The sequence below is a fragment of the Pimephales promelas genome, chromosome 7 (genome assembly GCF_988280905.1).
Source record: "Pimephales promelas chromosome 7, fPimPro1.hap1.1, whole genome shotgun sequence".
Classification (NCBI taxonomy): domain Eukaryota; kingdom Metazoa; phylum Chordata; class Actinopteri; order Cypriniformes; family Leuciscidae; genus Pimephales; species Pimephales promelas.
Window position 1 is genome coordinate 39,121,297 of NC_142775.1, and position 18,093 is coordinate 39,139,389.

General features: G+C 36.0%; 1 protein-coding gene across 3 annotated transcripts in view; it reads right to left on the minus strand.

Annotated features, from left to right (window-relative positions):
* The window catches only part of tanc1b (tetratricopeptide repeat, ankyrin repeat and coiled-coil containing 1b), a 169,952-nt gene that overhangs the window by 25,489 nt on the left and 126,370 nt on the right, over nt 1-18,093 (minus strand). For all 3 annotated transcript variants that reach the window (XM_039683286.2, XM_039683285.2, XM_089133454.1), the window contains 3 exons: nt 16,501-16,732; nt 8,880-9,046; nt 4,023-4,630 (listed from right to left, as the gene is read on the minus strand). In XM_039683286.2, coding sequence (XP_039539220.2) covers nt 4,023-4,630; nt 8,880-9,046; nt 16,501-16,732 — 1,007 coding nt within the window. The remainder of the gene's footprint in view (nt 1-4,022; nt 4,631-8,879; nt 9,047-16,500; nt 16,733-18,093) is intronic.

An 18,093-nucleotide genomic window follows, 5' to 3' on the forward strand; every position in this document is an offset into this window, starting at 1 on the left:
CTGTGTGAACGCCTGTCCCACAACACACACACATTTATGACGGAATAAGATGAGGAGTAGCGCACAGAGACAGAACCAGTGGGCAAAAAAAAAAAACACTCTCGTCTGCCCAAAAAGAGCCTATCACAAACACAATATAATCCTGCTTTTATATTTCGCTCACTCTTGCTATTTATTACCACAGTATTTTTTGAATGTTTAATCAAAACATTTATTCTCATTAATGTCCTTGATGAGAGCAAAAGGGTGAAGGATGAATTTGAAAATGCCTGTAAGCTTTTTAAATATGAGACTATGAACAATTTTGTTTGAGATGTGGTTTTTAACATCAAGTTCTTGACTCGTTATTTGACTGCCAAATGTTAAGACCATTCAGATTACAATTTAATTAAAAAAACAAGAAAAATGTCAGCTGAATGTTAAAATGTTAAGTGGATGCCACCGATTTAATATGCAGTGCTTTGAAGTCAAGTGTTGTTTAGTTCACTAACAGTGTGCATAGAAGAACATTTTCACGTCAGCTTCTGCCTTTACAAAATCAGATTTTTTCCCTTATGTTTTAATGAAGGATCAATTCCATGTAATTTCAGGTCAAATCTTTTAATCTCTGAGATCAAACGAGGTTCTTGTGAGGTAAATCTTTGGTTAAAAGCGCTGTATATTTGATGCAAGGCTCTGTGTTGGCATGCCTTGGGTCGGTCTGGAACGCAGGAGAATGGTGGGATAGTGTTCCCCAGCTCTCACTGGTGTTAATTAACCCAGCTTCATTAAAAGGCCACGCATGAATGCAGCTGGCTTTGATCAGCACTATATCTCCTCTACATTAAACTCATTCCGGCTCCTTTCTTTTCGCCCTCTTTAAGCGGTGGAATAACAAGGCAGAGTCGCAGGGAACTTTAGGAGTCCCTCTTTTTCAGTGCCAACTTTTCTAGCCCGAACCCGGAGAGGGTTCAGGAAGGCGAGTTATGAATAGGACACAGACGAGCCAATCAGAGCGCTCAGACACAAAATGCAATGAGAATAGGAGAGGGACAGAATCCCAATTAGTCTAAGATCACCACAGCTCATCAGCATCTGTACCAAACAAGTGACTGTGTCTATATATATATATATATATATACACTACCGGTCAAAAGTTTTAGATCAGTAAGATTTTTTTATGTTTTTAAATGCTTTATTTGATGAAAAAAAATGACAAACAGTAATATTGTGAAATATTATGACAATTTAAAATGACTGTTTTCTATTTTAATATATTTTTAAATGTAATTTGAAAGCTGAATTTTCAACATCTGATTACTGATTCAAGATTACTGTTTCTGGTTACACATCAGTTTTCAGTGTCACATGATCCTTCAGAAATCATTCTAATATCCTGATTTTATGCTCAAAAAACATCAATTATTATTTTCAATGTTGAAAACAGTCGTGTACCATTTCCCCCCCAAATTCTATGATGAATAGAAAGTTCAAAAGAACAGAATTTATTTAAAATTTAATCTTTTCTAACATTATAAATGTCTTTACTGTAACTTTTGATCAATTTAACTCATCCTTGATGAATAAAAGTATTTTCTAATTTCTTTCCCTCAAAAATAAAAAATAATTCTGACTGACCCCAAACTTTTGAATGGTAGTGATTAATGTTACAAAAGCTTAATTTCCATTTCAGATCAATTCTGTTCTTTTGAACTTTCTATTCATCAAAGAATCCTGAAATAAAAATGTAAAAAAAACTGTTTTCAACATGGATAATAATCATAAATGTTTCTTGAGCATCATATTATAATAATTTCTGTAGGATCATGTGACACTGAAGACTGGAGTAATGATGCTGTAAATTCAGCTTTGATCACAGGAATAAATTACACTTCACTGTATATTTCACATAGAAAACTGCTGTTTTAAATTGTAATAATATTTCACAATATTACTGTTTTTTTTGTTGTATTTTTTATCAAATAATTGCAGCCTTGGTGAGCATTAGAGACTTCTTTTAAAAACATAAAAAATCTTACCAATCTAAAACTTTTGACCGGTAGTTTATATATATTGAAGGGTGACACAAGATTCAGAATTATTTTATAATCGTTTTGATATTTTTAAAAAAATGACTACATAGTTTTTTTTTTAAAGCTTTAGTCTTTAGTCTTGTGTTTTTTTTATTATTATTTTTTTTCAGCAATTGATTTATTTCAATTCATGAAGAGTTTTTGGTTTTAGTAACGTCTGACTAAAGCTGGACTAGTAATTTATTTCAAAGTAATTAAATAAGAGGAAACGGGATGTTGCACAGATATCTTAAATCAGCACTGGCTTTCATCATCTCATCAAGGAGATCACGATATTGCATTAGCCCGACTGTGAAGACAGATCTGGAATCTCGCATCTGTCTGTATCCAATCAAGAAACTCCTGCTATAATTTTAATGAAGTCAGTAAATTCAATGTTGTATGGAGCTCAACAGATGAAAGAGAACAACCTCCTTACCTAAATATCCGTTTAAACATACAATATACACTTAACAAAATTATAAACGCAACACTTTTGTTTTTGCCCACATTTTTCATGAGCTGAACTCAAAGATCTAAGACTTTTTCGAGGTACACAAAAGGCCTATTTCTGTCAAATATTGCTCACAAATCTGTCTAAGGCCACGTCCACACGAAGCCAGAGCTTCCCCTATCCGATGTTTTTTTTTCCTCGTTCTAAAAAAAAAGTCCGTAAACACGCCGGCGTCTCGAAAAATATCTGTGTCCACACGAAACCACTGATACCGACTGAAAACGATGTAGTAGACATCCCAGACCAGTATGTGGCGCTGTAATTCTGCCATAGAGATCCACTAAAAATGCGAGAAGAAGACTCAGGGCATGCGCAGAAAACCTTGCGCGCTGTAGGCAGTGAAATAAAAAAAGACTATGAAATAATAACCATAAATTGCCTGACAAAATAGGCAGTCATGATATTCGATTAGTTAGCGGACTCAGAAAGCTTGCCACAAAGAACCGGCAAAAGTAGGCTAACGAATGTGTCAAATATAGACATTTTAATTGTTTATCAATAAACTAATGTTTTCTGTGTCATTCTTGACTGAAAAGAGGAAGTTGATAATGCTGACTCACCACTTCGCAGTGTTATGCATGTGAAGCGATTAATCGCAATTAATCACATCCAAAATAAAAGTTTGTGTTTACATAATATATGTGTGAGTACCGTGTATAATTATTTTCTATATATATATAAATACACACATGTGCATGTATATATTTAAGAAATATTTACATACTGTATATATATTTATATTAGGGCTGTGCAAAAATGAATTGCGATTAATCGCATCCAAAATAAAAGTCTGTGTTTACATTATATATTTGTGTGTGCTGTATATAATTATTTTGTATATATAAATACACACACATGCATGTATATATTTAAGAAAATTTGTTATTCATATATAAAATATTTATATTTATATAATATAGATTATGTATTTATATATATATATACATAATTTAAGTGCAAATAATTCTTAAATATATACATGCATGCATAGGTATTTATATATATACAAAATAATTATATACAGCACACACAAATATATTATGTAAACACACACTTTTATTTTGGATGCGATTAATCGCAATTAATTTTTGCACAGCCCTAATATATATTATATATAAATAACAGATTTTTCTTAAATATATACATGCATGTGTGTGTATTTATATATATTAAATAATTATACAAAGTACAGACACATAGATAATGTAAACACAATTTTTTAATGCAATTAATCGTTTCAGAGACTTATATAGACAGATATATATATATACACACACACACATAAAAGAAATAGTCAGCTGTAGTGTATATAACCCAGCCAAAACAGTCAACATTACTAAACTTAACTATGTTGTGTAACCAAATGTAGGAAAGCGTAGTCCAGTTTTTCCTCCACTCTCTCAAGTTCCTGCAAGACATTTTTAGTAAACGGCAAAGTGCACAACACTGACGCTCACCTGGGGTCACACATGAAGTCCGAACTCTCTCCGTCCGCTCGCCACACCAGCCACTCTCTGAAGGACGGGTGGCAGAACATCCGAGTCTTATCCCTCCGTTTGATGAGGAAACACGAGAGTGTCTCCATCCTCTGCTGGAAGTCGTCCCACAGCAGCTCTCCTCGCACGCTGCCCGCGTTCAGCGCCTGAAACAGCTGCTCATCCGTCAAGGGGTGAAGAGACGCCAGCGCCACGTTGAGGACCGGCACGGACCGCTCGAACGCCGAGTTAGACATGAACTTCATGTTGCACTGCAGAAGGTAGAGCTCCGACAGAGAGACGGGAACCACCTTGTAACTCGCGCTCTTGATGACCAGATGACCCTTCTCGAAGAGGTCAAGGGTCAGTTTGAGGTACAGGTACGACCCCTGACTGAGGGAGGTCAGGTGGGAGCTGACTTTGCCCACGATGACGGGGTCGGCTTTGCCGTTGAGGGAGATGTTGTTGAGTATGTTCTGGCTGCCGTTGATTCGGTACTGTATGTAGGCGTTCAGGTCCGTCGTGATCTCATCGTTGTTTGAGAATTCGTCCAGGCTGATCTTGGAGAAGGGAAGAAGACTGGTGATCTCCTGTAAAGACAGGTTGGGAATGTCATGATGGAGATATCCCATAAAACTGTTTGTTTGTTTGGTGTGATTGAATCCAACTCAAGTTTGCGTATCTTTTGGGCAGGTGTGAATACAGCAAACCAAACAACCGTCCCGAGACCCAGCTGAAGAGTTGGTCTCGGTCCGGTTCCAAACCAATTTTGCTACAGGTCGCATTTCTGTCCAATGAATGGATGACCTTAGCACACATGTGGTTTTGTTTACAAATTTTGGTTCACTTGCAAAAAGGGCAGTGTGAAAGCGAACCACACCAAACAAAAAATCAACATTGTGTTTGGTCCGGACCAAAGCAAGTGAACTAGCGGACTTTGCTAGTGTGAATACACCCTTATTTAGACAGGACTCGTTTTCCCAGAGGGCAATTGTTGATTTTTTGACGTATACAGTATGAATTCAGTTGTTTTTTTTCTTCCATAAAAGCTATTAGAAAAAATCTTAACATTATAATTAGTCATAAAGACTAGCTTGATTTTAGTTAATTATTATTTTATATTTTGCAAAAGACAAATTCTCATTAAAAAATATTTTTCTAATATCCCCCCAAAAAATTCACAATTAAAAAAAATCCTTCACACAAACATTAAACAGTAAAAAAAAAAAAAAAAAAGACCATATGGGGGAAAAATCTATTTAAATGTTATTATTAACTTTTTTTTTTAAATGGTGAGAAAAAAGACTTGTAAAAAAGTGTATATTTGTTTACATTTACAGTGTTTTTAGACCTTGAACTAACACTTATGTCAGGAAAACAAACTAATGAAACAAAAATCTCTGAAGTGATGTACCAGATGAAGGTATTTGACAATATCAAATAATGAAAAAAAAAAAGTTTAATTAAATTTAATATATTTTCACATACATTTTAACCCTGTAAAGCCTATCTTATTTGATACAGAAATCTCTAAATCTCTAATTAAATCTCTAATTGACATGACCAAAACTTTACTAAAAAAACAGCCATCAATTGACTAATATAAAATCAACTATTTAATCACACATTTTCTGTAATAAATCGCAATTAATCACACCTAACATTAAACTTTTTAATATATTTTATATTGTAATAATTTCACATTTAATCTCCAAATAAATGCATTTTTTATGAATGCCAATACTGCTACTGATGTCTCTATGAAATAGACTTTTGCTCAATTTTAACCAATAATTATATCCATTTAACATTACGATATAAATGAAAGCTTTTAATTTTAACATTTATTAGACTTTAAAAATATAACAACTTTTAATTTAAGTGATCTTAATCTTCACATAAACCCCTTATAATAAATGACACATTTAGCTGTGCTTTTACGATATAAGGTTTCAACACTAGTTTTTTTTTTTTCCGCTGGCCCAGTCAGACCGGTTCAGATTTTTCCTTGCCCAGCCAAAATGCACAAAATTTTGATTTTTCAGACTGTTATTGCATTTGTCAGGCTTTACAGGGTTAATTAATCAAAATGTGGACACTTTCATGAACATTTTCTGAGTGATGATGCAAATGCATCATTGAATTGATTCAGTGAAATGCACAGTTTGAACTGATTCACTGGAATGAATCAAACATTGCAACTCTAACACTGTTTTTGTGACAATAGATTCTATTACAACCTATTACTACGAAGTTATGTGTCTGCTGAAAAAAATAATTTCTTTCTTAAAAAAAAATAAAAAAAAAAATCTTACTGACCCCAAACTTTTGAATGATATTGTGGGTAAATATTTGCTTAAGTATGTATTGTTATATTGGTGCATATACATAAAAAACATATTACATATGAATCTACCTTGTGTTCATTTAGTGAAAAAAACAGTTTTTATTGTATTTTACTGCTACTATTCTACAGTGACAGTAAAAAAAAAAAAAAATCTCCCTTTTAAACAATTACAGAGCAAATGCATAAATATCAAGACGCATAACAAATAGTCAAAAGGCTGAAAAATATCGTTCAGTCCTAGACTGGCTCTCCTCATTTATAGTGACAGCTAGACGGCGAACGCATTAGGAGGCTTTAACACACAGATGTACAAAAACACACATTTGTGCTCGTGCTCTCACTCACACACACTCCAATCTGCCGTCTGACACGTATCAAACAGTAGATGGTTCTGCTCTGCTAGTCGAGCACTACCTTTTTCAAGCTGTCAAAACGCCGCCGACACGAACACTCTCTCGCTCTCGAGTCGCTCCCTTTTCCTTTCGGCCTCCTACTGTCTGCATTACTGTCTAGCTGTCATACAGTCTCATTTAGAGGGTCAATGTTCCCCATTAGAGCTACACGATTCTCCTGCCCAAAGTGACAAGACGAGCTGGAGAGAATATGAAATGTCTAAACCTGATCTGAGCACATTAGGAGATTATGGGGGAATCTGACAAAAACACTTCTCACCACCAAATGAAAGGACAAAATAAGAAGAAGACTATAGAGTGCAACGGTGCTGATTTCGTAAGTATTTTTTCCATTCATTTCTCCCAAAGGGATTTAAAATAATTACAAAATATCAATAATAGAAACTTTATAAACTATGGGTTTACCTCTGACCCGACGCATGACGTATGATCACTTTTATGATGGATGGATGCACTGTTTTGGGCTTACCAAGGTACCATTCACTCCCATTATAAAGATTGGAAACGCCAGGATATATTTAATATAACTCTGATTGTGTTTGGCTGAAAGATGAAAGTCATATACACCTAGGATGGCTTGAGGGGGGAGTAAATTACGGGATCATTTTCATTTTTGGGTGAACTAACCCTTTAATGAAGGAAAGAACTATAATCCTATGAAGCATTGTGCACAGCATAATCGAGGTAAAATATAAAACTGCACATTTAAAAATGTTGATTACATGTATAAAAACTATATATACAGTATATATTGTATTTTGATAGCGTAGAGAAGAAAAGGTTCTATCAGCGCTACATATTTGGAACCCCTAAAAGGTTCTATACACTCTTAAAAAAGGGTTCCTCTGGGTTCTATATAGAACCCTGGGGTTCCATACTTGGCCAATAGAACCTTTTACCAAAAAAAAAAATGGTTCTATATAGAACCATTTTGGAGTTCCATATATGAAGCGGGGGATGGAACCATTTCTGGTTCTAAATAGAACCATTTCTTCTAAAAGTGTGGGCAGAGCTAAAGAGCTCTTTTGCTGTACTTTGCTTGTTTCGATTCTCTGATTGGTGGAATTTCATCTATTCTACAGCATCATGGGTGACATAATCATGGGTTTTCACCATTAAACAGGATTATTTAAAAAAAAAGCTGAAAAAATGATGTGGGTGGACGGCTTCAGCAGAATACCATTGATTAACAACCTTCTAGCTCACAGTAGTCTGTCTTTTAAGGTTTATAAGTTATCGTTTAAAATCTATTTCCCTATGGAGAAACTTAATGGAGTTTTTACTTCCAGAACCTGACAGCAAAATATAATGTGTATTTCCTTTTTGATTTGGGGGTGAAATATGAGAGATCTAGACAGCCAATAATTCACTTATGGTCACACAAACCATGTTTATTTATTTATTTTATATGGTCACACAAACCAACTCATTCATCAAAATGAACAAATATTTTTTCGAGTCATTTGGTTCATTCAACGAACGAAATGACTTGAAAAAAGATTTCATCATTTTGAGTTCGAACAGAACGTGCATCACAGAACAGAGCAAGGCAAGCATTTGTGCTTATAAAACTTAAAATGTGTAATTTATTTTTTAAATGAGCGATCGTTTCGCTTGATAAGACCCTTATTCATCGTCTGGAATCATTTAAAGCCCTTTGAAGCTGCACTGAAACTCTCATTTGGACCTTGAACCGTTTGGTCCCCATTGAAGTCCATTATATGGAGAAAAATCCTGGAATGTTTTCATCAAAAACCTTAATTTCCTTTTGACTGAAGAAAGAAAGACATGGACATCTTGGGGGTGAGTAAATTATCAGCAAAAGTGAACTAATCCTTTAAATGGTGTCAAACTCTTGCTTTCTTACATATTTAGTATTTTTGTTGGTTTTAGGGCATCATACAAGCTGTCCATGTTGATATCTGTCTAATTTAACAACCTTTGACATCAACAATAAAATATACTTTTAATAGGGGATAATTTGCTATTCTATCACCAAAACAAACCTGCTACCCAATACTGGGTCGTGACCTGCTGCTAAATCTCTCAGATAACAGCACATATTCATGTCTCACTCACCTGAAGGCTTGTTCTCACAGTGACGATCAGTTTGAGCCAGTTGGGGAACTTGGAGATGATCTTGGTGATAAAGGAGGCGACAGTGTCTCCATAGTCCGGTTTGTGAAACTCTGCCTCATTCAGCCCGTCAATCAAGATGATGCAATCTTCCTCTGGTATCTTCCTCTCTGATAAGACAAAATTAAAAACATTATCATACAGAAGAGACAGGAGCCTTCAGGAATCTGGACTATATGCTTAATGCCAAATTGCAAGTCATTTATTATGGTTCTTTGTTATGCTTTTATAAAAGTAAATTTTAGGAATGACTGGCACACAAAGGACCACATTGGTCTCTACTTCCAAAAGGTGTAAATTCATGAGTGCTAATTTCCACACTCTTAGAAGAAAAGGTTCCATATAGAATCTTAAAAGGTTCTATCAGTATCATGTATTTGGAACCCCTAAAAGGTTCTATACACTCTTAAAAAATGGTTCCTCTGGGTTCTATATAGAAGCCAGGGGTTCCGTACTTGGCCAATAGAACCTTTTACCAAAAAAAAATAAATAAATGGTTCTATATAGAACCATTTTGGAGTTCCATATATGAAGCGGGGGATGGAACCATTTCTGGTTCTAAATAGAACCATTTCTTCTAAGAGTGCACTGTCCCTTGCAAATGGTCTACCCCCAGTTAGTCAGGGGGGGTGACTCATGTTTTGCATATGAAATGAGATCTGGATATTGGTTCTTCTTTGTTCTAGAACTTTAATGTTTTGCATTGATTATCTTTACATTGATTATGGAATTGTAATAATACATTTACCTGACATAATAAATTGTTATATTTGATTATTCTAACAGACATTAACGAGCATTTAATGATGCACAGATAACATTGAAAAACCTTTATGGATGAGTTAATACATAAGATATAATGTAATGCATTTAATTAAAAGTCTCTTTGCCATGGGAAAGACGGAACATGCGTAAAACCTTCGCCTTTAATTGAACGCCTCCCTTTGGATCGATTTTGTAGGTCTTATAATTTGCTCAGAGGAACAAACCACACAGGTTTCTTTGAAGAATCAATGCTGATCAAAACTCGACAATGCAATCACGTTCACTACGGAGCTTCTGAATGTCTGATTAACCCGATATCACAGAAAAGCCGTGAATCTCCTCTTTATGGGACTTTTTAAAGTATACGGATTGGAAATGGGGGTTCAAAAGGTCTTTGACATTTGAGAACAACTGTTATTTTTTGCCGCCGACGCCCATATAGGTCATTAAGGGTTAATAAATGGTCATTCACCAATAAAGAGTTAAAGAGAGAGCATAAGAACAACTGTAAATCAACTGAGCTTCAGCTCTAAGTCTCCTGTGAATAAATGAAACCTCTCATGTAACTTTAGATCTGTGTCTAGAGTCCAGCTCTAGATGTGCAATGGATTCTTCTTTCCTTTGAGTTATGTGATCATTATTCTGCTACAACATGAGGAAATTATTAACAACTTAATAAAACAAATCCATATAATATTACCTCTCTGCTATAGAATAAATGTTTATTTTTCATTTTCACAGCAGCTGTGTAATGATGAGCACAGATCAGTCCACTTCACAATTAAAGTCTCCATATGTGGAAAGTCTTTGTTTTGCCTCAAATGAAGCATCGCCATCAGGAGTACGTTTAATAATTCATTACACACGAGATCTGAGCGCCTTCCCAGAGCCGAACAGTAACAGCAGAATAACACAGTGAGCGACGGATCAAGTGCTGCACTTCCTCAGCTTTGAAATGTTATTTGAAGGAGGAATAAGGCCGAGCAGCATCCATAAACCATCTCTGCTTTTAAACCTCCACCACAAATCTCTGCGCTGACTTCTTCATGGCATGACGGAGAGCTTCAGGGAAAACTCTTCCTAAATCTGTTTTAATAGTGTGTGGCTGGAGTGGACATTCAGAAATATTTTAATTTTTTATTGTTGCCTTTGATTCCAAGTAAAATTTCTAAACACTCTTAAAACAAGATCAACTTACTTGGCACATTAAGATTAGATTTATTATGATATATGTATATATATAGTATACAGTCATGATCAAACGTTTACCTTGCAGGATCTGTAAAATACTAACACAATACATCAGCAGGTTTATTAGGTTGCTGTCACTTTAAGACCTGCAGTCGTCGCATGACACAGAACTGACACATCCTATTTTCTATCAACTTTTTACGTTTATTTAACACTTTTAACACTCATTTCAGACTGCGCTTACGAGGATGCTCGACAAAATGGGAATTTTGGCAATTTTGTGTTTTTTATCTGTTCAAGCACGAAAGAAACCTCAAAGCACGCCGGTATAGATTTGCGTCTTATCACGCTTGAATGGTTTAATAATTGCACTTGAATGAATGTAGTAGGGCTAATGATTATTATGGTAATCGAGTACTCGTCGATTATTTTGACGATTAATCAAGGAATATGATTATTTTTGTGGTAATAAAAATAGACCTAAGCAATCAATAAACTTTAAAATGACTTAAAAAGTATCAAAAGAAAGTAATCATATAATGGAGTAGTCGTTGATTATTTTGGCGATTAAATCAAGGAATATGATTGTTTTTGTGGTAATAAAAATAGACCTAAGCAAACAATAGCCTCTAAAAAAGGCAATAATATTTGGTTCAAATAAAGTATCAAAAGAAAGTAATCATATAATCGAGCAGTCGTCGATTATTTTGGCGATTAATCGAGGAATATGATTATTTTTGTGGTAATAAAAATAGACCTAAGCAAACAATAGCCTTTAAAATGACTTAAAATACTTATAGAATAACAATGAGGCAATAATATTTGGTTCAAAGTATCAAGAGAAAGTAATCATATAATCGAGTAGTTGTCGATTATTTTGGCGATTAATCGAGGAATATTATTCTTTTTGTGGTAAGAAAAATAGACCTAAGCAAACAATAGCCTTTAAAATGACTTAAAATACTTCTAGAATAACAATGAGGCAATAATATTTGGTTCAAATAAAGTACCAAAAGAAAGTAATCATATAATCGAGTAGTCGTCGATTATTTTGGCGATTAATCGAGGAATATGATTATTTTTGTGGTAATAAAAGTAGACCTAAGCAAACAATAGCCTCTAAAAAAGGCAATAATATTTGGTTCAAATAAAGTATCAAAAGAAAGTAATCATATAATCGAGTAGTCGTTGATTATTTTGGCGATTAATCGAGAAATATGATTATTTTTGTGGTAATAAAATTAGACCTATAAGCAAACAATAGTCTCTAAAAAAGGTAATAATATTTGGTTCAAATAAAGTATCAAAAGAAAGTAATCATATGGTTTTATTAAACAACATTGTTTAAATACATAATATAATATACATAACATGCAGAGTTTAAACTTTTATTTTGAAATCGCGATGAACAGAAACATTCTGCTGTTAGGTATTCTGCTGTTGGCGTAGGTTTATAAATGATTTACCTTACTAATCTAATGAAATGGTGCACATTGCATTCCCAGATGATCGTTATAAGCAACCCAAACTGGAGTTTGAGACGCATAAGCATGTAACCTACACGCATGTAAATAATTAAAGCGCATATACTGTATATTAAACCAGCAGGGTATATACTTATTTAATTGAATTCACTTTGCAATAGTATGGTTTTTGAATGGTTTTCATACATCGTGCAGCGATCTTTGGAGTGTGACATTATATAAATAGATATATCAGATTTAAGCTTAAAACTTTTTAAGCATAAAGCAAGAGATAAAAGAAAATGAAGAGAGGAAAAATGATATAAAATAATATTGATTAAGTTTTTTTTTTATCAATATAGACAGAGCTTAAGATTGGTTTTCATCTGGTTTGTCTTCCCTCCTCACAAGGCTGTATTGATCCAGAGCGTCTTCCATTTCCATCAAACAAACACAGGGATTGTTTATCTGCGCCTGAAATGCACGCTTTTACAATAAAACATCGATCGAGCTGAGCTAAAAACTGGACCTCCACATAAAACAAACCACAATGACCTTGAGATCTCCGAGACTCAGAGAGAGCCTGAGCTTATAAATAAACTAGAGCAAAGAGCAAATAAACGCAGGATAAACCTGTGGAAGATCAAGAGGGAAAACAGAGGCTGTAGTTGCTTTGTAAGAATGTAGAAAAACTATTAACTAAACCAAACTTCATAAAAAATATTCCTTTCCTGTATTATCCTTTTTTTATAAACCGGAACATAGTGCTGGGCGGTATACCGGTTCATACCGAAAACCGCTGTATATTTTTGTTACGATGTTCATTTTTAATATACCGCCATACCGATGTAACTTATTTAATTGCACAACGATCAGAACGAAAGTTACGCTGTGCCACCGACACTGTTTCAGACGGACCCTTTACAATGTTGCACTTCTAAGCAGCGACGGTGAGGCGAGGGTAAATCAAAGTGGATGCTACAGAACTATGGCGTTATTTTTCTGTCAAATGTCGGAAGCGCATTATTGCAGCGCGAAAGTAAATTAATATAATGCGCGAGCACCAATCTCACGAATATCACGCGCGCTCTCAGAATTTCTCGCGCGCTCTCAGGCTATGTTTACATGGAAACGATTCTGAAGAGAAAACGCAAAAGTGGTGTTGCGTCATCTTTTTTTATTCTGCGTTTAGACGAGGGTTTTGTGTGGGAAATCCGCGTGCAAATGGAGACGCAAAAGTGTGTGAAATTCAATGTAGTATGCACTTCAGGCGGCTAGGAGTGCATACTACAACAACACCAAGTCCACGCGCCTGCGTACAACTTTCACCGTCAAGCAGACTTTTGCATTTTTACCGTTTACACGGGAACGCGGCGGTGGAGCGTTTTTAAGATTTCCACTCTGGAGGGTGGTTTCACTTTTTTGCGTTTTTGAGCCTCAAAAACGCCGTTGCCGTGTAAACGAAAGGCACATCCGATAAAATATTTTTACGTTTTCACCCGCGAGCGTTCTCGTGTAAACAGGGCCTTAGATACACGATGCTCTTTTAAGAATAAGATCTATTCTGAGGCTAGCTCAGGGAATCCTGCACTTAAAACGCGTTCAATGCAATCGCGAATCTCTCCTCTTCCACAGCTAACAATTTTAGGTTATAAGAACGTTTTCATAATATTCCCATTAAGTTATAAAAACGTTATTTCTGAATGTTCTAGGAACAATCAAAACATCCATTTTTTTTTAGACGTTGTATTAACGTTCTTGCTTGGTTATAAGAATGTTATTAGAATATTAAGAAATAACAATTTTAGGTTATACTGGGTGCTATTCTATTCTACAATATAAAGTAGACCATCCTAAGGCAAGTTATTGCAGTAATTCCTCTGTCAACCAGTAAAAAATGCTTCGAACACCTGATTATGCATGAAAAAAAAATAAACGTCATAAACTGGAAAACCGGCTTAATTCTGAAAAAAAAAGTGATATCAATTTTTGGTCAAACCGCCCAGCACTACCGGAACAGGTTCTCTATTGTCAAATCCATTATTCTTTTTGAGAAAAACATAAAGACAGTCTTATTATTAAAGAGATAGTTCACCCAAATATGAAAATTCTGTCAGTAATTACTCGTCCTCACGTTGTTCCAACCTCATAAGACTTGTCTTTGGAACACAAATGAAGATATTTTTGATTAAATCTGAGAGCTGGATCACTCCTCCATAGGCTTCTTAAGGGATCGAAACTTGCCGGCCCAAAAGATATGAAAGACATCGTTAAAATTGTCCAAGTGACTACAGTGACTCAATTTAAGTTTAACCCTTTAAGGCGTATTATATATTAAGTCCAACTGATTTAATTCAATTTCTAAGAAATAAACGTGGTCCAGAACATGAGTGCATGTACACGGCCTCGGGAAATGGATTATCTGCATTAAATGCAACAACAAAGCAAATTCCCCCCATTCATATAATCAGACCATCTGCCGAACATTAAACATATGACATCCCAACTTATCCGCTTTAATAAAATGCGTCATTTGATGGTTTTCACTTCTGTCCACATAACCTTCTCTGAACTGTAACGGATGCAGAAGGAAGAGAGCCAGAGGACAGGCCAAAAAATCTCTCATTAATGAAATTAATATCAACGACATTTGGAACCCATATTGGAGTCCATAAAGCAATGTGTTTCTGAGTTAAATGCATGGAAGGAATGATTGAATCATATTGTTTTCCTTGTAATATTTTGCTTATCATTCACAACAAAACCACAAACATGTTTTAAAAGGAGCAGTAAGCGATTTCTGGGAAACACGGATGAAAGTGGATCGGACCGAGCACCAAAACACACTTGTAGCCAATCAGCAGTAAGAGGGCGTGTTTACTCGTGATGGGGGAGGAGAGTGAGTGAGCCAATCAGCTGTAGGGGGCGTGTTCACTCATGATGGGGGAGGAAAAAGAGTGAACCAATCAGCTGTAGGGGGCGTGTCCACTTATGATGGGGGAGGAGAGTGAGTGAGCCAATCAGCTGTAGGGGGCGTGTCCACTCATGATGGGGGAGGAAAAAGAGTGAACCAATCAGCTGTAGGGGGCGTGTCCACTTATGATGGGGGAGGAGAGTGAGTGAGCCAATCAGCTGTAGGGGGCGTGTTTACTCATGATGGGGGAGGAAAAAGAGTGAACCAATCAGCTGTAGGGGGCGTGTCCACTTATGATGGGGGAGGAGAGTGAGTGAGCCAATCAGCTGTAGGGGGCGTGTCCACTTATGATGGGGGAGGAGAGAGAGTGAACCAATCAGCTGTAGGGGGCGTGTCCACTTATAATGGGAGAGGAGAGAGAGTGAACCAATCAGCTGTAGGGGGCGTGTTCACTCATGATGGGGGAGGAGAGAGAGTGAACCAATCAGCTGTAGGGGGCGTGTCCACTTATAATGGGGGAGGAGAGTGAGTGAGCAAATCAGCTGTAGGGGGCGTGTCCACTTATGATGGGAGAGGAGAGAGAAAGAACCAATCAGCTGTAGGGGGCGTGTTCACTCATGATGGGGGAGGAGAGAGAGTGAACCAATCAGCTGTAGGGGGCGTGTCCACTTATAATGGGGGAGGAGAGTGAGTGAGCAAATCAGCTGTAGGGGGCATGTCCACTTATGATGGGAGAGGAGAGAGAGTGAACCAATCAGCTGTAGGGGGCGTGTTCACTCATGATGGGGGAGGAGAGAGAGTGAACCAATCAGCTGTAGGGGGCGTGTTCCAGCGCAGTGGGAAGGCCTGCAAACGGACACTGAAGTTGCATGGTTTCTGCTCCATATGTGAGTAATATTGGTTTTGCTATGTTCCCCATAACCAAGATATGCTGTTGTAATGTTGGCTATAATAACAATACAGTTTTGAGTATCATTGTTTGTCTGGAGCTGGTGTGCTGCTGGCGACTAACAACAAACTCTTGCTGGTGTAAACTCTTGTGTACTGCATTTTAATTTTTTGTTTTTCGCTTCAGCTATGATAATAAGACATCCACTCGTGCATTTTAACAATGAAGAGAGGGGTGTGTTTGTTTGGGTTGATTTCCAATATCAACAGTGTTGACAAATCGCTTACTGCACCTTTAAGTGCGTGCATGGTGTTGGTTTTGATTTGGGTTGTGTTCCTGTACCTTTGCGCAGGTTGATGAGCGGTTGCAGGATCCCCCTGCGGAAGGCACCGATGGGGTCCTGCACACAGGAGCGCAGACTGAGCATGCTCTGTAGGTGTGTCTCTTTCAGCAGCAGTTCTCTGTATGCGGTCAGCTGATGCGCTCTGCACAGGAGAGCAGACACACTGTGCACAAACTCAGGGACCAGGCAGGTGTATGTGTTATCAGCCTGGCAGTAATGATACGCCACCACCTGCAGAGAGAGAGAGAGAGAGAGAGAGGCAGATTAAAAACTTCATCTAATTTACATTTACAATCATGGAGCATTTGCTCTGAAATGGCTTATTTAAATCAGAGGAACAATTATTTTCGACCAAACAATCCCTGTATTCAAGTAGATTATGCAGGCTTGTTTTAATAAATAAAAAGGGTTTCTGCAAGTTTTATTAAGGTCAATTTAAGTAAGAAAAAGTAAGGTATACATTTTGAAACAGCTACTAGAATATGGAAATATTATTGGAAAATATTATATGGAAATAATATTTTATTTTCTTCTGATCACAGCAAAAAAAGTCATGTTCTTCCCAAGTATTTGTGTGTTGTTTTCCAGTGCAATAGTCTAAAGATTCTTGAATCAAGAGACATTTACTTGAGATGCAAAATGACATAAAATAGTCTTGTTTTCTGTGAAATTGGAAAAAAAAAATTAAGCAAGATTAAAACAAGAACAAAGATCTGCCAATAGGTTCAGAAAAATCAACTTATTCAAAGGGAAGTTCTCATAACATAGATATCATGAGATATTTGTTCTTGTTTAAGCAAAACTTTATAAAAAAAAAAAAATCAAGACTTTTTTCACAAGTATGTATCAAAGATGTTTAGATATTTGTATTGGAAAACAGGACAAAAAGTGGGAAGATGCAACATTTAATGCCATTACTTCATGAATTTAAGACTTTCGGCTCTGATTTAAGACTTTTTCCAAGGCCTTAATTTATACGACTCACAGGAACCCTGAATGAGAATATTTCATAATTTTCCACGAATATGCACAGATTTAACAATAGTTTTTAAAAAATCTTGAAGGAAAAAAAAATCACCTATAACCCAGTAATATAATATAATATAATATAATATAATATAATATAATATGCAAATGACATTTTTTGGCTATTCTGTTGTCATCAAGAGCAGTGTGGTATAATGATTGACAGAGCAAACTCTTTTTAAAACATTTGATCTTTATTATAGGGCTATTATTATTTTTGGCTGCTGAACTGAAGCTCATATCCGAACAGCATGTGGTCTGTGAGCCCTTGAGGAGCTGCTCTAAACTCATGTTGGTCTAAATATCATGCCATGTTTGCACTTGATCAATAATGCAGGGCACAAATGAGAGTTTCAGCCTCTTATAGCCAGATCATTTCAAACCAATCATTGCCATTCTCTACATCCAATAATCTTGCAACTAAAGTTCAGCAGCCTAACAGATAAAAAAGTGTATGATCTGAAAACAGATGGAGGGAGAAATGGACAAACAAACATAGGGCCGTATGATTTCTGCAATGTAGAAAACGAGGACGAAATTGACTGTATAACGCATTATTTCACGTA